The sequence below is a fragment of the Raphanus sativus genome, chromosome 6 (genome assembly GCF_000801105.2).
Source record: "Raphanus sativus cultivar WK10039 chromosome 6, ASM80110v3, whole genome shotgun sequence".
Lineage (NCBI taxonomy): Eukaryota > Viridiplantae > Streptophyta > Magnoliopsida > Brassicales > Brassicaceae > Raphanus > Raphanus sativus.
The window spans coordinates 18,723,560-18,747,237 of record NC_079516.1 but is presented as its reverse complement, the minus strand read 5'-3'; the positions used below and the strand labels follow the sequence as shown (position 1 = coordinate 18,747,237).

Below are 23,678 nucleotides of genomic sequence, written 5' to 3'. Positions count from 1 at the left end.
ATTTAACCCAGCTAACTGGTGGTGGTAACCAACCTGATGAACAATTGGTATTGCCATGTGGTCGTGGTCGTGACGAGTCGGAAGAAACTTCTTTTAAAGAAACCTGTAATGGATTGTAAAATATGAATAGAAGTCTTATTGATCTCTGAGCAAGATGCTCTGTATATATACACGTAAGTCCTAACACGATAAGGACAAATAAAGATAACTTAGATACATCATTATCTCGAAATATAGAGTTATCCTAATCTAAGTAGGAGTTATCTCATTACTCCCCCTCAAGTTGGAAGTGTGAGATTGCGAACTGCCAACTTGGACAACAATTCTTCAAAGAGAGGGCGAGGAAGTGACTTAGTTAGGATATCAGCTAGCTGATTACGTGACGAGACATGCTCTGTGGAGATTAGCTTTGCTTTGAGTGCATCCCGAACATGATGACAATTCCTCTCAATGTGCTTAGTACGTTCATGAAAAACTGGGTTGGAAGCTATGTAGAGAGCAGATTTGCTGTCACAAAAGAGACGCATAGGATCAGGATGAGAGAGACCAAATGATAAGAAGAGACCTTTCATCCATTTCAGTTCTTTAACCGTATCAGACATGGCCCTGTATTCGGCCTCGGCAGAAGAGAGTGCCACAGCATCTTGTTTCTTAGTCCTCCAGGAGACAGGCGAATCACCTAAGAAGACAATGTAGGCAGAAAGAGAACGACGACTTAGAGGACAACCCGACCAGTCAGCATCACAAAATGCACTAATACGAAGTTGATCATCGGCTTTGAAGAAGATGCCTTGGCCTGGACTCCCTTTCAGGTAGCGTACGACTCGGATTGCAGCATCCCAGTGTGGAAGAAGTGGCTTCTGCATGAATTGTGCTAGTATATGAACCGAATACGCAAGATCAGGCCGAGTATTAGTGAGATAAATTAAGCGACCCACAAGACGCCTGTATTGTTGCGCGTTTGCCAAAGGACCCTCAGCCTTGGCGAGTTTATGATTAAGCTCCATTGGTACCGGAGATGGCTTAGACGCAAGGAGACCAGTCTCGGTGATAATATCAAGAGCATACTTGCGTTGTGATAAGTAAAAACCAGAGTTGCTGCGAGCAACTTCAAGACCAAGAAAGTATTTTAACTTGCCAAGATCCTTCATTCTGAAGCATTTGTGGAGGTAGTCTTTGAAGTCTTGGAGAGCTTGTGTATCATTGCAAGCGATGATGAAGTCATCAACATAAACCAATATGTGAAGACAGATAGACCCACGAACTTTAGAGAATAAGGACTGATCCGCGTAGTCATGTGAGAATCCAAACCGAAGAAGAGCATTTGTGAGCTTGGCGTACCAGCAACGAGGGGCTTGACGAAGCCCATACAAAGACTTCTTAAGACGACAGACTTTGTTCGGATCCGAGCTTTTATATCCTTGAGGAAGCTTCATATATATTTCTTCATCAAGATCACCATGTAAGAAAGCATTGCTAACATCCATCTGATGCACAAGCCAATTCTTTGCTGCTGCCACTTTGAGAATAAATCGAACTGTAGTTAATTTCGCGACAGGAGCAAAAGTTTCATTGAAGTCATCTCCCTCTATCTGATTATTTCCAAGGACGACCAGTCGAGCTTTGTGGAGAAGATGATTACCATCAGCATCATATTTGTCGGAGAAAAGCCACATATTACCAAGAGCTTTGCGGCCAGGAGGGAGGTCTGTGACATCCCATGTATCAGTGTCCTCAAACGCAGTAACTTCTTTGGAAATAGCATCACGCCAGACTTTGTGTTGTGCTGCTTCTTTATACGACCGAGGAACCGCACTCGCAACAATGGAGGCCATGAAGGCACGATGACCATCTGAAAAGACATGGTCAGATAAATAGCTAGAAATAGGATACGGAGTGATACCTGAGGATGTTTGCAGAAGACACTGATCAGTCGTGGGAAGAGAAAGAGAGGGTTTATTATCAACGTGTGCGGAGTGTGTGACGTAATTCTTGAGAAGAACAGAAGGTGTCTTCACTCGCTGACCACGACCGAGAATCTCAGGTATCCCTGGAGAAGAAGGCTCCGGAGGAGAACTGATTGGAGGTTCCTGAACCGTAGGAGAAGAAGGTGCTGCGTTATCAGGTATAGGTATAGCAGGTGGTGCAGATGGCGGTTCTGGTGGAGAACTCAGAATAGGCTCAGACTGAGTACTAGGAATAACTATTGCAGGAGTAGGTTCTGTGATAGGAGGAGTCGTCACAGACGTAGGAAGAGAAGTGCTCCCCCTTGATGAAGGAGCAGGAAGTAGCCAATCATCAATAGCTGGATCATAAGAGTTTGTTGGTGGCGTCACATAATCCTCTGTTCCAACGCCAGGAAATTTAGATTCGGAGAATGCTACATCGCGACTAGAGAAGAATTCCTCAGAGTCAAGGTCATAGAGACGCCAGGCTTTCTTGCCAAAGGGGTAACCTACAAAGATGCATCTTTTGCTGCGGTCAGCAAACTTGTCTCTGTCTCTAGACTTGCGGTGAGCATAACAGAGACAACCAAAGACGCGAAGTTGATCAAGGTCAGGTTTCTTGCCGAACAGGAGCTCATAAGGAGTTCGACCTTCAAGGACTTGAGATGGTGTGTAATTAATCAGATGTGAGGCGGTGAGGATGCTTTCTCCCCAGAAAGTAGATGGTAGTCGGGCTTGAAATAGACACGCTCTTGCAACATTTAGCAGGTGACGATGCTTGCGTTCAACCCTACCGTTTTGTTGAGGGGTATCAACGCAGGAAGTCTGATGCTCAACACCAAGTTTACGAAAGAAGGATGACAGCATCATGAATTCAGATCCATTGTCGGTTCTGATCTTTTTAACAGACTTCCCAAACTGTTTCTCACACATAGCGAAGAATTCTTGTAGTAGGGTTGCGACTTCTGATTTTTCAAGCATAAGATATGTCCAGACAGCTCTAGAGTAGTCATCAACTATGGTAAGGAAATATTTTGCACCAGATGAAGAAGGTGTACGATAAGGGCCCCAGATATCACAATGAATCAAAGAAAAAATATCTGAAGCTTTATTAGAACTGTCATGAAAAACACTGCGGGTTTGCTTAGCCCGAAAACAAATCTCACAAGAAGAAGTTTGGTGTGAGTCAAAAGACAACTTGTCTAAAATAGGTAAAAACGATAACACTTTATAGGAAGGATGTCCCAGCCGTCGGTGCCACAATTCTGATGTAGAGGAGTTCTTGTATGCAGACTTATGAACACTAGCAGCCACAACACCCGTGAAATAATAAACCCCCTCTCGTTCTTCACCCGTTCCAATCAGGGTCTTCGTAAAACGGTCCTGCAAGACACACAAAGTATCAGTAAAAATAGCTATGCAACCGGTTTGTTTTAGTAAGCAAGACACTGAGATTAAGGTGCAGGTGAAATCCGGGACATATAGAACATCTTTCAAACTGTAATCACGGCTGAGCACAAGCGTGCCCTTCTTGAGAGCCCGAGAAAAGCGACCATCTGGGAACTTGACTGAAGAAGGTAGGACGTCTGAGACATCACTTAAAAGTGATAGGTTCCCTGTCATATGATGAGAAGCACCAGTGTCGATTATGATATCAGAAAATTTTGTTTTACCGGCTAATCTTTCAGATGATATGTTCGAACGAGAGGACTGCAAGAGCTGAATGATCTGAGCAATCTGATCGTTGTTGAGGGTTGATGATGTTGCATTATTAGTTGCTGCTCGAGTTGTATTGGAACGACCCCCACGACCACGACCGTTAGAAAAACGTCCTCCACGACCTCGCTGAGTATATGATCCTCCACCCGAGTTGTTCCTTGGTTGCTCATTCCACCAATCCGGGAAACCATTTAACAGAAAGCATTCTGATTTCTCATGACCGGTACGAGAGCAATGAGTACATACTCTATTAGGATCACGACTTCGAACAACTGCAGCTTGGAGGGGATCTGGTTTTGAAGAAGATGATGACGATAAATCCGTTTGAGCAGAGAAACCAATTGCCTCTGTTTTTGTTTCTGCAGGTCGGGAGTTGTTGTGTTGTTCTTCTCTGATCACACGAGAATACACTTTGTTGATATCTGGTAATGGATCCTCGTCTATTATCTGGGAGCGTATGTTGCGGAAACGTGATTCATCAAGGCCAAACAGGAATTTATGTACTCGGATCTCATCTCTTTCTTTCTCTATGTCTGTCGCTGCTTCACAAGTACACGCTCGTGTTGTTTTTAAATTGTCAAGTTCCTCCCAGAGTTTAGTCAAGCGACCATAGTATTCGATAACACTCTGTCCATTCTGTTGACATGTGTTGATTGAATCTCTGACTTGATGTATACGTACGCCGTTTTTGACAGAAAAGCGACGCTGTAGATTTTCCCATAATTTGTGAGCTTCAGGAACAAACGTCACGGTTGATCTTATCTTTGGATCGATGGAGGTTCGAATCCAACCTACCAGCATGGAATTCGTTGCCAACCAGCGAGTAAGGTCTGGTTCCGTCGTCGGTTTGGTGATGGTGCCATTGATAAACCCTAGCTTCTGTTTTGCTTGGATTGAATTTGATAATTCTGTTGCCCACTCAGTATAGTTATCTCCTTTAAGTAGAACAGAGGTGATAAGTGCCCCCGGATTATCCGAAGGATGAAGATAGTATGGAGAGGTTCTGGCAGCCTCTACGATGGCACCTTGAGATGCCAATGCTTGATTATCGGCCATGTTTCTTCAGAAACACGTTTTAGTAGAAAAAAAATTTAAGAAGTAGAGCAGGTCAAGATCTTCCGCTCTGATACCATGTAATGGATTGTAAAATATGAATAGAAGTCTTATTGATCTCTGAGCAAGATGCTCTGTATATATACACGTAAGTCCTAACACGATAAGGACAAATAAAGATAACTTAGATACATCATTATCTCGAAATATAGAGTTATCCTAATCTAAGTAGGAGTTATCTCATTAAAACCATCCATTCGAGTAAGTCAGTCTTCTTTAACCAATCTCAAAATCTTTCTATCTTCTTAAACCTGAAAATTGTAGACAAAAACTAGAAATATTAAAATTAATTAAGAATACTTAAAACTAGTTTTTTTTTGTCAAAAGATTTTCTATTAAAAACCCAGATTCAACCGATTGAACCGGTCTGATCAGTCAACTAGTGAACACGCCGAACCGACATCCGGTCCAGTTTTTAAAATATTGGTTTAGGTGTGTGGATTTTAGTTTCCCGAATTTAGCTTTAGGTATATTTTTTTTTCCGTTGGCTGTATTCGAATTTGTATTTCATCCTTGAAGTAATATAAAATCAGAAGAACAAAAAAAGGAAACAAAAAATTTAGAATTTGTGGATTGTACTTATACTATTTGTTCTTTTCTTTTCTTCTACTGTTACAATTTAAGAAATCATAACGGAAAAACATGGCGACTTAAAACTCACTGTCAAGCCAAAGAAGATAAAAGCGACATAGCACTATTTGCTCAAGATTTGTAGCAGAAGCCCGAAGAAGCAAAGCTTTTTTTGTCGGAATCATTCATCATTTCCTCCTTCAAAAGCTTCTTTTTCTACGACAACATCCCAGCAGTCTTCTTCACCCTCCGCTTCAACTCCTTCTGTTGCTTCTTCTCCTTCCTCAGCCGCGTAAGCAACTTCTTCGCCTTCTTCATAGGCGTATTCTCCATCTTCTTCGTAATAGTACTCTCCGTTTAGCTCATCGCCTTCATAAACTTGCTCCTCTTCATACACTTGCTCCTCCTCTTCCCCATTCACTTCTTCTCCTTCCTCCATAATCGTTCCTTCTTCTAGTCCAGCTTCGTGGGTTGGATTGGGTTCAGACACAACCTCAGTTTTCTCTTCTGTACTGAGTTTGGTCTCATCTCCAGCTTCTTCTTTTGATATCGTTTCTTCAGGAGTCTGGTCCTTGTTCGTGATGCTACCACCAGATGCAGCCGCTCTTTTCCTCTTGAGAATCTCACTGAAAGGCAATGGAGCTGCAAATGAATCTCCTGATCGCTTAGAAGGATGGTGATCCTCCTCCTGGCTTTTTCTCTTCCCAAGAGATGTCTCTGTCTTACTTTCCTCTCTTTTGCTGCTTTTAGAAACTGAAAAGCCCTCTTCCATTTCTCTCCTTCTCACCCATGGAGCTCGGAGATCTCTTTCCTGATTACCACTGTGGTTTTCCTCTGACCTACCATTAATTCTATCTCTGAGTCTATTTTGAGATAAGTCGCTTCTGTCCCTTCCTCTCTCAACCCTCCTATCAAAGTGAGCCTCGTCGTCATTGCTTCTCTCACGAAGCTTAATTCTACCCTGAAGACGGCTCCTGCTAATGGAGCTTTCCCTCGGTGTATTCCTACGAGAGTCTCTATACCCTCTTTCCATTGAAGACTCGGGAGCAGCATAATCGTTAACTTTCCTCTGCTTAGCCAAGCGATATCTAAGATCCGATGTAAGTATGTTCTCTGATCCTTCATTTTCCCCGTAAACCCCCCTCCTTTCCAAACGATCTCCTCTCTCAGAAGAACCTCGACGGTGTCCCCATGCGCGCCTGTCTTCCCTCCGCTCATATGAATCAAAACGTTGATCACGAAACGCTTCCCTATTACCATCAGCAATTGCACTAAAATCAGGGTCATACTCATTCAAAGAGTTCCGTCCCTCCTGGCTCCTCCGTCCATATCCATCGCCAACATGATAATACTCAGAATCCCTAGCCTCGTTATCCACAAAAACATCAAACCCAGGAGACGACTCTCTCAAGACGTCATCTGCGTCCTTACCATTGTGGAAACTGTTACTATCATCAGATCCATATTTGTGATGGTTTCCCTCAGTTAGAGAAGGAACACCCACGTCCATTTTCTGCACAACAGGCTCATATCCCACATGCTTCGGAATATACCCCTCTGCACCTCTGCCATCTCTTAGAGCAGGTGTGACTCTGGGCGCAACCGACATGTCAACATGGGCTTTGACTGCCTTTGGGAGACTAGCATCAACAGCAGCAGCAGTAGCAGCAGGCTTAGCTTCTACAGGAAGCTGCTTCTTATAACCAGCAGCACTCGGGGTGTGCATGTACGAACACATATCCCCTTTCGCACACATGCCCTTCTGAAAGAAAACACACGGAAACGGCTGTTTCACGATCCCGGGATGAGCAGCTGCTTGAGATGGCGGTACAGAACCAGCAGGAAGACCTCCTAGATTTCCCAAAGCCTGCAAAAGAAAACAAAACCCACAACATAAGCATCTGATAAAACATGCACATACTCAAGTAAAACATGTGGCTTAAGAGAAAGACAGTAAAACTCACAGGATGGCGAAAGCCACATTTGGGATTCAAGCAGTTGCCACTCAACCAATAATAGCAATCCCTTGGGTTCACACGCGCATACTCACTGTGACGATACTCACACTCAGCTCCCTGTTAATAAAAAAATAAAAAAAGAAACCATTAGCGTAAAACACTAGACCAAGATCTATCTAATAAGATCAGATTCTCTTTCTAATAAAGTATATTTAGCAACTTCTCAATCGTTAGAGTCCGAAAGTGTGAACACATATGAGGATCATCAGATCGTTACAAATATGCATAATCTGAATCAAGAAGCTCAGATCTAAATTTTGCAACCAACAAATATGCGAGACGAAAAGACGAAATCGAGTGAAAGAATATTCAGATCTCAAATCTAAAACCCTAATCGAAGCAAACAGAGGATAAGATGCCGAGATCTCGAATCCAAAACCCTAATCGAAGCCGAAACTGGATAAGATCCGAATACCTTCTTGCAGGTAGAAGGAGACGCGAGAAAGTAAACGCAATCGGTGTTCTTCTTCAGGGCTTCTTCTCCAGCAGATTCCGATTGCTTCTTCTTCTGCTCATGTTGTTGAGGTTGGGTCGCCGTCGCAGACATTATTCTAATCTCTTCCTTCTAGTAGATCGGGAGGGTTCAGATCGAAACCCTAGAGAGAGATCAAATCGCCGATCAGAGAGTCCCGTGGAAGAAGAAGAAACGGAGCCGCCACAGAGAGAGAGCTAAGCCTAAAAGTTTTTTTTTTCTTGTGCGATGAGATATTAATAGATGAAGTTCGGTTCGTATTGTTTTATCAATCAATTTTTGGACACGTGGTGATGTATTATTGGAGGGACGTTAGCCGAATTATGTTTCCTTTACTTCTAGTGGAATCAGCGTATTTGGAATGTTGTGAAACAGACGGTGATAAGATGTTTAAACCAAACTAAGTTATAAACCGATTGGTAGATATCTTTTGGATTAACCGAGATCGTGTTTCATCTAACCAGACCACGCCGAACCAAACAAACCAATTTTAAATAAGTTTGTATTTCTAATTAAATACATTTTTTAACCAAACCAAAAACACTTAAAAATATTTTCCTTGCAGTTTATTACCCAAACCAAAATCAAATTTTGCTAAACCAAATAGGATTATTGGACCGAATAATTTGAGTAAACTTTGACCGTAGGTGAATATAGATGACAATAAAAAGGTACTTTTACAAAGATTTTATTGTACAAACTGACAGAAAGACATGAATGGTTCTTGGTGGAGTTACTAAGAACAAAAGCAAGAACAAGAGAACAACAATGAAGGTACTCTGCCTGTTCTTCGGATTTGTTCAGCTTGTTTCTCTGTTTTAGCTGCTTCACGATTCTTCTTTGCTTCAGCCGCTGCTCGTTTCTCCTCTGCTTTCCGCTCAATCTCAGCTAGTTTGTTCATCAAACGATCTTGCGCTCGTCCCTTTATCCTCTCAACTTCCACCTGTAACGTATATAAGTCATTAGCTTTGACTAGGTTTCTTGAGAGGTCTCCAAGCTACTTTACCTCTGTTTTCCTCATCTCGGCTTCAGATTTCGCCTTCTGATGATTCTCCCACGCTTGTATCTTCATCTCCTCGCGTCTAAACCTGGAGATTACACAAAGATCATTCTAAGAGTACTATGAGCAAAACAACACAAGTGTTCAAAGAGTTACCTAGCCATGTGCTTAGCCTTTTCAGCTTCCTCCCAGGCAGACGCGCGAGCTTCAGAAACACTCTTAGAAGTTTGGAGAGAAGAAGCGTCTTTGTCTTCATCCTCTTTGCTAGCCCAAGCAGCAATGTTCAACTTCCCAAGCTGTGTTCCCAACACCATTATCTCTCTCCTAGTTTTCATCTGAATCTCTTTCTCAGACAACTCCTTGCTACTACTCAACCCTCGTCTCCCTGGACTCGAAGGTGCAGAAGTCACAGGGCTTCGGATCGGCGTCGTTGCCCTGATCGGTGTCCCGTTTCTAGAAGGCTCTTGGCTCGCTATAGGAGTCATCTCGGTTCCCATGTCTCTCATCGAGACAGATCTCGCTGTTGAAGGCGGTGGTTGAGCAAACGCAGTTGCCATTGACGAGTCATGTCGACTGAGATTCACTGCAAAAGCAAGATATAAACAGAACATAAACAGATTGAACTGAAAGAAGATGATTCGTTAGGACAACAACAAACAACACCTTCAGTTGCTGAGTTCTCAACCATAAGAACAGGTTTGAGATACGAATCAACTTCCCAGCTAACAAACTTGTGTCCCGTCTCCTTCTTCTTCACCTGGCTTACATCTACTCGCTTTGTATCAGGCTCTTCATCAACGATCTTCATAGAAGACTGCCGACCGAAGCTAGGAGGCCCTTTCTTCGACACAGGTCCTGTCTTGGGACGGTTAGCTGTCGGACTAGCGATCCATTTCTGAGCGTCATCCCATTTAGATGGAGCCGGTTTAGAGAATGATCTAACGGACATTCTTGGAGTGGTCTTCTCCTTGTCTGTCTTTTGAAACTCGAAGAGGGATGATGCAGTAGAAGAAAGGCTCTTGATCTCGTTCACATTGTCGTAATCAAGACCAGGGTACTCATCTTGAACTTGAAGATCTCCAACCGTACCAGAAGTAGAAGAATCAGTGATCTCAGTCACAACAACATCAACGTCTTTGCAATCATCTGATCCACTAGCAGCTGCTGCATTGTATAGAAGAACAAAAGAAACAATAACCCACAAGAAAATGACTTAAGATTCCATTAAGCAAATGGGGACAAAAACGTTTTTAAAAAGTGGTTATTAAGAAAATGATTAAGGGGCTCCACCATAAACCCTAGATTAGCAAAAAAAAGGGGGAAAAAGTGTACCAAGGTCATGGATTTGGTTTGACCCAGTTTCAAGCATATCTTGTTTCTTCTTTCTATCAACACCGAGAAGCATACTCCTTAACTTCCCCGGAGATAAGCCGCCGCCGCCGCCGCTAGTAACCTAACTCATAGGAGAAAGAAAGAAAGAGTTTAATATAGAGCTTCTAAAGTAAAGAAGTGTGATTTTGAAAAGGACGTTTTCGTGTTATCTTTTTTTTATCAAGTCCCAAATCAAACACGAAAACGACATTAATGGAAACGAAATCAAAAGAGTGGCTACTACCAAGTTGAAGGAAAACGCCAAATCTTGCTTTCTGTTTTCCCTAATCTCACGCAAAACCCTATTTCAAGAATCCAGTAAAAGCGTGAAGCGGAAGCATTTCTTTTTCAGGAGAATAGCTCACCTGGGTCTTTCCGATTCGCTCGTAATCCATCGAAAGAGATTGGCTTTGCTTCACTCAAATCTTGAGAGCGACCTCTCAATCACAAGAAGATATTGATGATAATGATGATTGTGTAAGAAGTGATGGGAAAAGAAAAATAATATTCTAAAAGATTTTATATCATCAGAAGCATTAGTTGAATGGAAGAGAGTACAGTGATGGGAGCTTGGAAGCTTGTGAAAGTACAGAGACTGATACACTGTATATTGTTTCTTCTCCTCTAACCTTTTCTCTCTCTGCTTTTTTCTTGTTTTCTAAGCTGACATCGAAATAAGGGACATTCACGGTTATAGAGAGCCTTTAGTTGAGCAAACTCTACTCTTTTTACCTAAAAATAAATAAACTTTGTATTATTGGCATCATTAATAAATATTGAGAGTTCATGAATCCTACATCACATTCAAATTAGGCTTTTTGAAATTACGAAGGACTTGTTGGTACTTGGATCAAACTTTTACCGGAATGAACCTTCTGTTACATGGCATATATTGTTTATTGTTAAATGTATTCTTCCACATAAATTCGGAAATTAATCATCTTTAAAAAAATAATCTGTTAATCAATGTTTAACCCAGTACACAGATGGAAAAAAATATACTTTATTGGATTTGAAGTAGTAAAATTAAGAGGCAACTTTTTGCCTAGTGAATCGAATATCGATATCTCTCTTTTTCCTAGTTGCCTAAATCATGTTATGACCGCCTGAGAGGAATTAGTAGGTTAAGTAATTTCAGTGTACCCTTCCTCTTTGCTGCTACATTTGTTTTGCTCCAATACTCAATCTTTTGGTCAAAGAAAAGTAGTTGAATTATTTAACAACAAACTGAAAATTTATGTAGAAATGGAAACGGATATACTCCCTCTGTTTCTATAAGATCTATGTTTTAGATTTTTCACACTTATTAAGAAAAACATAAAATTTTAGTTACCAATGCATTGTTTTTATTAATTAACAATTCCCCAAAATTTTGAACCAATAAGATTTTAATAAATACAATTATATTTTTGGAAATATACAATTTTTCATTAATTAATGTCTTGAAAATGTAGAAAATGTATCTTTTTGAAACAATTTTTTTTTCTAAAACATGAATCTTTTAAAAACAGAGGGAGTACTGTTATTAGTAACTTATTACTAATAGTTTCAGACTAACACAATATCATAACTTTAGTCTTAAAGTTCAAAAAAAAACACGCAATATCATAACGATAAAATTAATGTAAAGAAAATCATTATTAACCTAAGATTGTAAGTTAAATACTCCCTCTGTTTTTAAAAGATTCATGTTTTAGAAAAAAAATTTGTTTCAAAAAGATACATTTTCTACATTTTCAAGACATTAATTAATGAAAAATTGTATATTTCCAAAAATATAATTGTATTTATTAAAATCTTATTGGTTCAAAATTTTGGGGAATTGTTAATTAATAAAAACAATGCATTGGTAACTAAAATTTTATGTTTTTCTTAATAAGTGTGAAAAATCTAAAACATAGATCTTATAGAAACAGAGGGAGTATGATTTTTACTTTATGACTAAATTTGGCACAAACAAAAAGTATGTTATGATTCCAAAAAGAGGAAATGGTGGTCTGGCCTCATAGGATGCTATCTTACAAGGTCATACTTATTTGACGGTCAATGGGTTCCATTTTACTAAACGGAGGTTAATAAAATTTAGATTTATATAGAGGTTATCACTTTTAAAAGTTGAGATAGTCATTAATTTTTTAAAAAATTGGAGAAATTTTAAATATTGTGAACGGTGAATATAAATTTTTATAAAATTTTTAAAAATTTAAGAAATATATGTAATATTTTAGAATCTTGTTTTGTAAGTTAAATAATTAATAATAATATTTCTAATTACATTTACTATGATATATTTAGAAAATCATGAAAATTTTATTTTCAATAACAAAAACTTTGTATATAATTATAGAATCATCACATCAATGATACTAAATTTTAATAAGAATGTAAAAATTAATATATAAGCCCGTAATACTAGATTTAAAATTATAAGAATTTTTATAAATCTAATTCCCACTAATATCTTTAAGATTATGAGGTTGATTGGGAAGAGTTGTACAAGTTTTGGATATTCAGTTTTTTCTTTCTAAAATATTTTATAAACTAATTATGTGTTAACTTTAAAAAATAAATTTACAGCCAAAAAGTTAGAAATAAAATATGTTATCTCTGAAAATCATTTTCTACAGTTTTTATTTCTTCCTTTGAATGTTTTTCAAAAAATAATCTATAGCAAAAAATGGTAAATAAAAAGAATTCAAATCATATTTTCTTTTTCTCAAATCATATTTTCTAAACCAAAGAAACCAAAACTACAACACCAACGTTGAAGGACTAAAACGCAGTATAAAAAAAGAACATATTAATTTAGAAAGCTTTTTTACTAATCCAATGTAAGTTAAATAAATACTCCCTCCGTTTCAAATTATATGTCGTTCTAGAGGAATTTTTTTGTTTTAAAATAAGTGTCGTTTTCGGTTTTCAGTGCAAAATTTATTGACAATATTCTATTTTCTATTTTTCTATTGGTTGATACATGGTTAGATGTATTGGTAATAGTGTTTTTATTTTGGAAATATGTAAAATTAAATGTTTTCTTAATCTGTGTGCATAAAGTTAAAACGACATATAATATGAAACGGAGGGAGTATAGTTTTCTTTTATCACTAAACATTGCATGTGGGTTAGAATTATTATCATAAGTTGGCGCAAAACAAAAACCATGTTATGATTACAAAGAAAAAATAGTGGCCCGGGCTCCATAGGATGCTGTCTAATAAGGCCCATAAGGCCATAACTATATCACGGTCAACGGAAATGGTTTCCATTTGACCAAATATATTTGTTTTTCCTTCCCGTGCAAACAGATATATTTGAATTTTATCTCATTATCCCATCATGTGTTGTGGACCAGCAGCCCAGCTCGGAATTACTCTTTTATCCACATGTGCCACGTGGAACAGCGTGTCAGTCAACATTCGACAACAAATCCAATCCCGAAGAAAATTTACAGGCTATCACCGGTGCTCTCCCGTGTAAATTAATAATTTTAAATTTCTTTTTTCGGTAATCTCTCTCTCTCACCTCCGACGTCGGCCGTTTCTTTTAAATTTCTTTACAAATAAACAAAAGAGATAAAAAAAAAAGTGATTCAAAACGATTCCTCAGAAACAAGATCGAGAAGGAATCTGAATCGTTTTTCTTCTGAAGAGATGAGAATCGGCGGCGCGGAGATTATGAAATACGCGTCGGAGATGATGACGACGTCTTCGTCGGCGGTGGAAGCGTTGAATCTCAAGGAAGCTTCGAGTTGGTGGTCGCACGTGAACGAGTCGCCGGTTTGGCAGGATCGTATCTTCCACGCTCTCGCTGTTCTCTACGGCCTCGTTTCCATCGTCGCTGTGGTACGCCTCTTAATCCTCGTTAGGTTTGTGATTCGTGGTGGAGGAGGATTATGTAAACGATGAAATCAATGTTTGTTTGGTTAGATTCAACTCGTGAGGATCCAATTGAGAGTTCCAGAGTACGGGTGGACGACGCAGAAGGTCTTTCACTTCCTCAATTTCGTGGTGAATGGAGGTTTGTGCCTGCGGATTTGTGGTTTAGATTATATTTGTTTGATTTGTGTTCATCTTGTGTGTTTTGTTTGCAGTCAGGGCTGTGGTTTTCGTATTCAGACGAGATGTGCAGTTCATGCATCCAGAGGTTAAGAGTCCTTCCATCGTCATTTGTAGTCTTATGTGGCGAATATTTCTAAATTTGTGATTATTGTTATTTGTAGATTCTGCAACATATATTGCTTGATATCCCGAGTCTTGCTTTCTTCACCACCTATGCTCTTCTTGTTCTCTTCTGGGCGGAGATATACTATCAGGTATAGTTTCTGATTAGTATGTTGTTGTTGTTGTTTTCTTCTGGTTCTTTGGTTTTGATGACTCTCTTTGATTTTGACAGGCGCGTGCTGTGTCCACTGATGGACTGAGACCAGGCTTCTTCACAATCAATGCTGTTGTTTATGTTGTTCAGGTATTATTTTTGTTTTTTTTTTGTAGGGTCATGGCGCGTGGACTAACTACTCCGTGTGTTACTTTTAGATTGCTCTTTGGTTGGTTTTGTGGTGGAAGCCTGTTCGTGTTATGGTAATCCTATCAAAGATGTTCTTTGCAGGTTATTAGCTTCTCACAAGCATGTTTACTGTTAGATCTCTCTTGTTATACATAATCAATACTACTAGTTCTCACCAACACATAATTGCAGGTGCTTCGTTGTTCGCTGCCCTTGGATTTTTACTTTACGGTGGAAGGTATATTTAGACATTTGCACCGTAGCTTCTATTATTACCAGTCAGATTATTTTTACTAGGAATTGTGTTACCCGTTGTGCCATCTTTGCTTGCAGTTGCAGTCACTAGCATTCTTGTTCTGCTTTGATGTCTAGATAGACTAGATTCCCTTGGTGTTGAAGCCGAGTACATGTAATTTTGCATTTAAGATTGACCTTGTGTCCTTTGTATATCTATCTTATGGCAGGCTTTTCCTGATGTTGCAACGTTTTCCGGTAGAATCGAAAGGACGGCGCAAGAAGCTGCAAGAGGTGATACATCAACTGTGCAAACTCGTTAGTTGTAGTTTCTGCTTCTTGACTATTTACCCTCTTTCTCTCTTTATGTATGGTAGGTTGGTTACGTGACAACCATATGCTTTACGTGTTTCCTCATCAGATGTATCATGGTAAGGACACACGCAAACACATCATCTGTCAATCATTACCTCCCTGGTTGGATCATCTTCTCTTCTCTACGATAGTAGTCAGTTTTCTAGAATTAACAACTAGTTAAGTTAGCCTTTCGTATATATTGTTTAGATGTGTTTTGCTGCTTTCGACGAGGGGGCAAACCTTGATGTGCTGGATCATCCCATCCTTAACTTCATCTATTACCTGGTAAGTTCTCCCTTGGCTTAAACATATAATCTCATCATGAAGAAAACAGTTTTTGGTTTGTTTGTTATGTTTTGTAACGTGATCCATGTTTTGTTTAATTGCAGTTGGTAGAGATATTACCTTCCTCTTTAGTCCTCTTCATATTGAGAAAGCTACCACCAAAGCGAGGCATCACACAGTACCATCAGATTCGCTGAAATGTAAAGACACGACAAACTACTGATCAGACGAAGACAAGACCATATATGTTTCTTTATCGGATGTGATCAGTCTTTTTGGTTGATGTGGCCCAAGGGCTTGTTCCCTTTATATAGGTAATGTTGTAAAGAAATGTTAAAAAGTCGCTATGAAAGTAATTATTAATATAAATTTCAAATTCGTTGTTTTACTTCATCATTTATAAGTGTGTAGCAGTAAAAATTCCCTTCAAATAGTGATGATGTTACGTCTTAAAAGCTTCTATATTTATATTATACCAAGTTTTAACTTAAGATATTTTGTCCCAATATTGCAATATGTATCGTGTTCAATTGGAATTGATGAGCTTATATCAGAGGTTTCTACTTTCTAGCATGGCGGAAAAAGAGAAGAATCTATGGGTGTAATTGGAGACAATTGTATTACCAAAAGATATTAAATTGAGAAATAAATAAAAAATTAAAGAAAGACAATTGAATTACTAATTATACTGAGTGCTGCAAAACAGAAATGCATTTTGAAAAGAGATAGTGATGGATATACGATCGATCATATAAGCATTAGGAGTTTTAGTGCTCCTCTCTTGTACTTCATTTGTCATATTTTTGGCAGGTTTCATGAACTGTTGGAAACGACATAAGTGGACACACTGACTAACAAAATCTGTATTCCGTCTTTAAGAAATTATTAAAAAATGGAATTGTTAAAATTCAAACTTCTCCAGTGAAGCATACGTTAGATTTTGACCATACAAAGTCAAAATCTTTGAACGTTTTTAGTTGAACAGCATTTTCACACCCATAAATTAATTTAATGAAATTGTTTCTCAATGAATACTGACAATATAGTTGGCCAAAAGGTATTTTATTTTACTGAATGCCAAAAGGTATTTTTATTTAGCTAACACAATCACACAAACTAAATATGCATATAAACAAATTGTTATTCATATAAACACAGGTTTCTTGAGCTCATAATTTCTGAAAATTACAACAACAAAAACTTCAGTTTCTCAGACATTATATGTTTCAGTCTCTTATCTTCAATATTAAATCTGAATCACAAATATAAATATTAAAATGGAACAAATCATTCTCTGAAAACTATTTACATTGTATCTCAAAAGTATAGAAATGACTCCCTACAAAATGTATCCCTATCTCTTTGAAGATTAAAATCCCTCCTTCTAGACATGATCAAGCCAAGAGACTAACTGTTCAGTCGTTGGTCTCTGTTTAGGGTTTCCACTCAAACACAAACAAGCAATCTCAAGAACCCTAACCATCTCTTTCTCATTCTCTTTACCATGTATGAACGGATCAAAAACCTCACTAGCTCGACCCTCGCTCTTCATCCTAACAACCCAAGAGATCAAATCCCTCCCTCCCTTGGGTTTACACATATCCACCGGTCTTCTATCAGTCAAAAGCTCAAGAAGCACAACTCCAAAGCTATACACATCACCTTTATAAGTAGCAACCGAAGCTTGCCCGTACTCAGGAGGAATATAACCCAAAGTCCCAACCAAATCAGTACTAACATGCGTCTCGTAAGGACTCATAAGCCTAGCCAATCCGAAATCCGCTAAATGAGAATCAAAGTTCTCATCAAGAAGAATGTTGCTCGACTTGATGTCACGGTGCAATATATGAGGCTCGCAAGCTTGATGCAAGTAATACAACCCTTTAGCAGCACCCAGAGCGATTCGAACCCGAGTTCTCCAGTCCAACAAAGCTGGACCGTCATTGCGCTCGTGCAGCCAGTAGTCTAAGCTTCCGTTCTCCATGTAAGAATAGATCAAAAGCCGGTCGGTTTCGTAGAAACAGAACCCTTGGAGTAGGACAAGATTCGGATGCTGCGCTCTCGAGAGTGTTTCAACCTCTGCTTTGAACTCTCTTTCGATCTGACCGCAGTCTCCTGATAACCGTTTGATCGCCACTTTTCTCCCGTCTGGCAACACTGCTTTGTAAACCAGACCGAACCCGCCGCAGCCGATGATGTTGGCTTGGTCAAAGTTGTCTGTAGAGTCCAAAAGATCATCATAGGAGAGAGCTTTAGTATTGTCATTGTCTTGAAACAGCACCACATTCTTAGAACAAATCTCCATGCTCTCTTCTTCCATCTCTGGATCAACTTCCCCTGACCGTCTACGAGCACGCAACACTATCAACGCCAAGAGAGTGAGAAGGAAGACCGAACCAAACGCGATCCCAACCGCCATACCAATCTCACCACCTCTGCTTCTTCTTCTTCTTCTTGAATGTTTGAGCCTTGTCGTTGCATCCTCCATCACATCTTCAGAACAGGGGAACCTCCGTTCCCCGCAGAGGTTGTTAAACTCGAAACTCGAGTTCGGGAACGTCTGAAACTGACCACCGGTAGGTATCCTTCCCGACAGATTGTTCCCAGCAACACTGAACTTAGACAGAAACGTGAGGTTCTGGAGAGAACCAGGGATCGATCCGGAGAGACGGTTGTTAGAAAGATCGAGAAGCTCCAAGCTAGTCATACCAGACATCGAGCTAGGGATAGATCCAGACAACTCGTTCCATTTCAGATCAAACACATGAAGCTTCTTTAAATCACCAAACTCCTCCCAGATAGGTCCCGAGAGGTTGTTATGACCAAGCTCGATCGTTGGCGGGAAGCCAACGATCTGATTGTACTGTAAACCTTTCCCGCTCTCGTTCCTCTTCACGAAGAAAGGAAAGTCGGGAGATGGCTCGTCCAATGAGATGCTTCCACTTGTCAGACTCTGTAACCGAGTTAAACTTTTTGGGATCTCTCCCGTAAACGAGTTGTTGGATAAATCCAAGTAGAATAGATAATTGAAATCACCGATCCAGCTCGGTATAGTTCCGGTTAACCGGTTCCAAGAAAGATCCAACAGCTTAAGATCACGACTCAAACTTAACCATCTGGGAACCGAACCGGTAAGTCTACAATTCGCAATTACTAGCACCTTAAGCTTCTCGAACCCAACGATACTCGCGTCATCATCGGGTAACGCCTCTCCGTTAAAGTTTAACGTGAGGACAAGAGCCGTTAAGTTCTTGCAGCTCTGAAGGATCCTAAGCGCGGATGTGATGTTAACCAAGCTGGAGTTCGATAACGAGAAGTAAGAGAGGCTGTGGAAGTTCTTGAAACTCTCTGGGACTTGTCCGTGGAAACCGTTACGCGCGAGGTTAACGTTCTCTAACCGCTTGCAAACCGGGAGATTCTCAGGTAACCGGCCGTCGAACCGGTTTGTACCTAAATCGAGAGAGGTTAACTCAACTAACGCCGTGCAGTTCAACAGTAACGGACCGGTTAACGAGTTGTTCCTTAAATTAAGCAGATTTAACGTCCGTGAACTCGCTAACGATATAGGGATCCCTCCGGTGAGTCTGTTCGTCTGAGCTGAGAGATACTTCAACCGAGTCAACTCGTGGAACACGTCAGGGATGTCGCCTGTAAACAGATTCCACGAGACATCGAGACGGACGAGGCTGGAGAGATCACCGATGGAACGAGGGAAGGACCCGTTGAAGGAGTTGGAGGAAAGGTCGAGGCTTTGCAGAGAAGGTAGGTTTAGGGTTTGTGGGATCTGTCCGGAGAGATCGTTGGAGCTCAAGTCGAGGGTTTGGAGAGTCGGCGAGGTGAGGATGGAGAGAGGGATGGAGTCTTTGATGGAGTTGCGGGAGAGGTTGAGGACTTTGATCTGGTCTAGGTTTCCTAGAGATTCCGACAGGGTCCCCGACAGTTTTTTGTTCACGAGTTCGAGTTTGGTGACTCTTCTGGTTTTGTTATTGTTGTTGTTGCAGGTGATTCCGGTCCAGTTGCAGCAGTTGTTGTCGTTGGCGAAGAACCAGTCGTCTGGTTTCGGTTCGAGGTTGGTTATGAAGTCACGCAAGGCGTTGAGGTCACGTGCGTGGCAAGTGAGGTGGGGGGTTTGAGATTGTGAGGAGTGGAAGAAGCATAGTAGCTCTGTGAGGAAGATGAGGATCACCCACAAGCGATGAACACGCATTTCAAGGAGAGAGTAAGGAGATTTTTAAGATGTTTTTTTTTTTTGCAGAGAGAGAGAGAGAGATGACGAAGAAGCAGAGGTTCTTCTAATATGGTTTTCTGTTTCTGGTTCTTGCCATGACGATCAATGAAGTAAGAAAAGAGGCAACTTTTGACTTCAACACGCTACAGCAAGTGGTGGGGGCTTTAAATGAGGCTTCTAGAGAGAGAAAGAGTGGGGTGAGTTGGGTGTTTGGTTTGTTTCCTCTGTGTGCTATGAAACAGTAAAAGTCAACCCAAGAAAAATATACAAGAGAAAATCTCTTGGATTTAATTAGTAATTAAAAAATATAAACGAAAGTGTATTTTAAAACGGGAAGAGGACAATTTTCGTGGATGTTGATACGCATGTTTATTTATGTATGCCAGTTATGGAAATATCATCTTTTCTATCAAGATCCATATATCCTAATCTATCAAGATCCATTCTAATCAGTACGTTTGACTTGACAAAGTCGTTATTTTTTTTTTTCAGAATCATGCTTTGAATAATGAAAATGGTGTGAAAGCTCTTAGTCCGGTATTTGACTAAAGTGTTCATTAAGGAATTAGTGGACAACAAATTTATAAGAGATCTGCAACATGATACAATGAGTATCTTCAAGCGTGGATTTGATAGAACGGTTTAAGTGATGTATTCAAATGTAAATCTTCACAAAACAAATAAAATCGTCTATAATATTTCTCAAGTTTATAATAGCATAATTATTTAGCGTTAAAAATAATAAAAATGATCCAGTTCAGAAAAATAATGGATGCAAAATAACCAAAAATGACCTTTTTGTCAACAATAGCTATTAAGATTTTTGACTGTTCCTTTGATATTTTTTATTTTTATTTTACCAATTTTTAATTACATAATTTAAAAATCTCAAAGATTAATTTATATCTTAGTCTTTCTGCAAGTGGTTAATTTATATATTTACATTCGTTCTCTTTTTGGTCAGATATTTACATTCGTTGTTATATTTTTAATTGACTAATAGGTTTTGACCAAAAAAAGGAAAAAAAATTGGCTAATAGGTTAAATTGACCGGCGAAGGAAAGCGTTACCGGTTAGGTCAGCTTGAGGAAATGAAGATGAGGACAAGAGACAGAGAGAAGTCAAAGCACGGACGTTAACACCTTGCTTGCATCTCCTTTCTCAACTACAATTTTGTTTTTCCAATTAATTGTTTTTTTTTCTTTTGCAAGTTGGTCCCAAACTCTCAGTGCATGAAAATAGTCCTACAAAGATATTCTTATTTTCCGATAAAAGCTTCAGCATAAACTAGATATTTCTATACTCCAAAGAGGAAAAATTTCAACCTAATTTTTGTTTGGTAGTTAAAGAGTCGACCTCCTGCACATTGATCATGCATAGATGCTCCATTTACATCTTCTATTAATTTCCACTAAAACCATTAATACTAGACAATCGTTAATGTATTTCTTTAACAAAAAAGCATTTCAAATAATCTTCATATACATATAATCACTTTATATTAAAAATGTTTGATAACTACATAAATTTTCATTGCTAAAAAGAGCATAATTTGTCAACTAATACTTTTTGTTTGATGCCGATAAATTTTTATATGTTACCGCTTAATTTAGAATTTATTGGTTATTAATTTTAAACTATATTTGATTTAAGTAATATAATCTAAAAATACATTTGGCAATTCAAAGATGGGATTCTCTTCTAATGCGTTATGGTCCGGCTTCTAAAAATACACTAATGAATTTTTATTTTCAAATTAAAGAAAATTATATCGTTAAAAAACAAAAAGTCTCATATTTTGAAATAAATTTATTAAATATAATCTCATTAACATTTAAAGTGTTTGATAATAGGATAAGTCATAAGTTGTATAATATTTTTTGTACATCACCTACAAATTAGTGTGCATTAGTGATTGATTTAATATTTCATATCTAAAGATAATTTAAAGCATAAATTTTCATTGATAAATTTACCATTTGTTAGTTTTAAAATTATATTGGATTTGAATAATATAATAAAAATTATAGTCTCAATTATATACGCGTATAGTTGGGTTATCAAAGATGTGTAAATTAATAATTTAAGGTTTGCATTTTTTACAAAAAAAAAATAATTTAAGGTTTGTAAATTTTTTAAAGAAAACAGATCATTTTGTAAACAATAAAACCAAAAAGTAAAACTTTTCCGCCACGGTTTTGTTTCTAATTAAGAAAGCATAGACGGTTGTTTAGACAACTTTTCTTTAATATTTTACTTGATTTGTAAGTAATCGAAAACAACGTAGGTGAAGGGTGAAATGAACATAGACATGGAAGACTTTTAGCAACAAGAAAACATAGACATGAAATACTATATTGTTTAATAAACTAATTAGCCTACATCCAAAGTTGGTTTTCCACTATGTATTTCTGGTGTGTGCACGACAAAAAAAAGAAAAATTTCTGGTGTGTGCATGATCTTTCATAAAGAGATTAAATATTGTTTTACGTAGAAAGGTAAGATACGCTTCCAAGTTAACAATAAAATATGTTGAAGTCGATATCTGTAACGAAGGAGACAGTCGAAGCATGTGACATCAACTATTCAACTCTATAATTAATCTACTTTTACATGTGGGTTGCAATTGTTAGATATCGTTTTCTTTGCAGACTTCTATCTTTCCTTAAAGAAGTTTTTAATATTGTAATTTTTTGTTTTGACATTACAAGTGCAAGAAAATACATACCGATTAATATTAAGATGGATTAGAAAACAACTCTTCAACTAAAATATCAAGAACGTTGTAATTTCGTTAACGTTTGTCACTTTATATCTAAAAATTATAAGAGTGTGACAGACGCTAATGGAAAAATGCTTATAAACTAATACTGTATGAAGATTTATAAATTAATTTTAAAGACTTATAAGTTGACTATAAGAGTTTAAAAATGCATAAATGATAATAAATCTTTTAAAACATTTAATAACTTTTAGTAATAAAATCTTTCAATTAATTTTGAATCGGAAGAAAGTTTTTAATGGAATTTTCAACACTATAAATCCCCAATTTACAAACCATCAAATTAAATTTAAGCTTTCTTTCATTGAATTTTTAATTCAGGAGTTGTTAATTCATCTTTATATGGAGAGTTTTTTATTACTAAAAAACCTGAAAGATAACTTAAAAATCCATAATTTCTTTTGTCTAAAAACTTTCAAATTAAAATATAAAATATTACAAAATAAGACCAAAAGATCTTATAATTTGGAAAAGTTTGCATGAAAACTAGTTTCATGAAGGAAAAAATCTCAAACCCATGAAACAATCAAAGTAGATATTACATAAACCAACAAAGCTATAGAAGACAATAACTAATAATAGGAGCCACGGCCTCCACGACCACACTTTCCTCTCTTTCAAATTGTCTTCCATTCTATGTTTTTGTATTTGATAGGAAGCTTCGACTCCCTCTCACCTCTAGTCAAGTTGAATGAGTTTGAAAGTTCAATCTAGGACTGGGCATTCAGATAACCGGATCGGGTTCAGATCGGATATTTTGGATCTCGGATATTAAAGATATGTAAAAATTGGTACTGATCGGGTATTTATAAAAATCGACTCAGATTCGATTTGGTTACTTATCGGATCAGGATAATTTCGGATATATCCAAAGTAACTGTAGAAAAATCTGTTTCGGTTTGGGTTTAGCTGTTTTTATCCGAACAGATCCAAAGTGGATGCTTTTACCCGACTTATCCGAATCAATTATAAGAGAATAAGACATATAAATATCAGAACTCTGAAACTAAATAAAAGTTGATTTGAATAAATCTCACAAGAAAATAAAACCAGTCTTTAATAAACTAAAACCTACATTTA

At 38.1% G+C, this 23,678-nt stretch overlaps 4 protein-coding genes and 1 non-coding gene across 8 annotated transcripts; 2 read left to right on the top strand and 3 right to left on the bottom strand.

Annotated features, from left to right (window-relative positions):
• Window positions 1-5,321: 5,321 nt before the first annotated feature.
• Window positions 5,322-8,080, bottom strand: LOC108812828 (zinc finger CCCH domain-containing protein 17). The gene is made up of 3 exons (XM_018585197.2): window positions 7,782-8,080; window positions 7,313-7,423; window positions 5,322-7,215 (listed from the first exon to the last, which is right to left on the bottom strand). Exons 1-3 carry the CDS (start codon window positions 7,911-7,913, stop codon window positions 5,530-5,532), a joined length of 1,929 nt encoding a protein of 642 aa, XP_018440699.1. The 5' UTR covers window positions 7,914-8,080; the 3' UTR covers window positions 5,322-5,529.
• A 383-nt stretch (window positions 8,081-8,463) lies between these two features.
• LOC108806730 (uncharacterized) lies at window positions 8,464-10,884 on the bottom strand. Of its 4 annotated transcripts, none has more exons than XM_056986867.1 (7): window positions 10,575-10,883; window positions 10,454-10,493; window positions 10,171-10,291; window positions 9,502-10,002; window positions 8,995-9,421; window positions 8,845-8,926; window positions 8,464-8,781 (listed from the first exon to the last, which is right to left on the bottom strand). In XM_056986867.1, exons 3-7 carry the CDS (start codon window positions 10,241-10,243, stop codon window positions 8,575-8,577), a joined length of 1,290 nt encoding a protein of 429 aa, XP_056842847.1. In that variant the 5' UTR covers window positions 10,244-10,291; window positions 10,454-10,493; window positions 10,575-10,883; the 3' UTR covers window positions 8,464-8,574. The 4 variants fall into 4 exon arrangements, with proteins under 4 accessions (XP_056842847.1, XP_056842848.1, XP_018434418.2 ...); XM_056986868.1 differs by having other exon boundaries at window positions 9,502-9,999; XM_018578916.2 differs by lacking the exon at window positions 10,454-10,493 and having other exon boundaries at window positions 10,575-10,646; window positions 10,768-10,881.
• A 355-nt stretch (window positions 10,885-11,239) lies between these two features.
• LOC130497348 (small nucleolar RNA snoR144) lies at window positions 11,240-11,375 on the top strand. Its single transcript, XR_008936344.1, has one exon. It is a non-coding gene; the product is annotated as a small nucleolar RNA snoR144 (small nucleolar RNA).
• Window positions 11,376-13,717: 2,342 nt separating this feature from the next.
• Window positions 13,718-15,976, top strand: LOC108806995 (tobamovirus multiplication protein 3). The gene is made up of 11 exons (XM_018579221.2): window positions 13,718-14,051; window positions 14,136-14,226; window positions 14,300-14,352; window positions 14,429-14,521; window positions 14,602-14,673; window positions 14,742-14,814; window positions 14,905-14,950; window positions 15,177-15,240; window positions 15,324-15,377; window positions 15,511-15,588; window positions 15,693-15,976. The coding sequence occupies exons 1-11, from the start codon at window positions 13,860-13,862 to the stop codon at window positions 15,783-15,785; spliced, it is 909 nt and encodes a 302-aa protein (XP_018434723.1). The 5' UTR covers window positions 13,718-13,859; the 3' UTR covers window positions 15,786-15,976.
• An 878-nt stretch (window positions 15,977-16,854) lies between these two features.
• On the bottom strand, window positions 16,855-20,100 carry LOC108806822 (phytosulfokine receptor 1-like). Its single transcript, XM_018579019.2, has one exon. It carries the CDS (start codon window positions 19,793-19,795, stop codon window positions 16,973-16,975), a length of 2,823 nt encoding a protein of 940 aa, XP_018434521.1. The 5' UTR covers window positions 19,796-20,100; the 3' UTR covers window positions 16,855-16,972.
• Between the last annotated feature and the right edge of the window lie 3,578 nt (window positions 20,101-23,678).

What these genes read in the sequence shown, in the direction of transcription:
- LOC108812828 (XM_018585197.2), bottom strand. Translation starts at nt 7,913, where the DNA reads ATGTCTGCGACGGCGACCCAACCTCAACAACATGAGCAGAAGAAGAAG. An exon ending in CTCCTTCTACCTGCAAGAAG is followed by an intron (nt 7,424 to 7,781) that starts GTATTCGGATCT and finishes TTTTATTAACAG; the next exon opens with GGAGCTGAGTGTGAGTATCG. An exon ending in AATGTGGCTTTCGCCATCCT is followed by an intron (nt 7,216 to 7,312) that starts GTGAGTTTTACT and finishes TTTCTTTTGCAG; the next exon opens with GCTTTGGGAAATCTAGGAGG.
- LOC108806730 (XM_018578916.2), bottom strand. Translation starts at nt 10,604, where the DNA reads ATGGATTACGAGCGAATCGGAAAGACCCAG. An exon ending in AGCGAATCGGAAAGACCCAG is followed by an intron (nt 10,292 to 10,574) that starts GTGAGCTATTCT and finishes CCTATGAGTTAG; the next exon opens with GTTACTAGCGGCGGCGGCGG. An exon ending in CCGAGATGAGGAAAACAGAG is followed by an intron (nt 8,782 to 8,844) that starts GTAAAGTAGCTT and finishes TATACGTTACAG; the next exon opens with GTGGAAGTTGAGAGGATAAA.
- LOC108806995 (XM_018579221.2), top strand. Translation starts at nt 13,860, where the DNA reads ATGAGAATCGGCGGCGCGGAGATTATGAAATACGCGTCGGAGATGATG. An exon ending in TCGTTTCCATCGTCGCTGTG is followed by an intron (nt 14,052 to 14,135) that starts GTACGCCTCTTA and finishes TTGTTTGGTTAG; the next exon opens with ATTCAACTCGTGAGGATCCA. An exon ending in CAATTTCGTGGTGAATGGAG is followed by an intron (nt 14,227 to 14,299) that starts GTTTGTGCCTGC and finishes TTTTGTTTGCAG; the next exon opens with TCAGGGCTGTGGTTTTCGTA.
- LOC108806822 (XM_018579019.2), bottom strand. Translation starts at nt 19,795, where the DNA reads ATGCGTGTTCATCGCTTGTGGGTGATCCTCATCTTCCTCACAGAGCTA.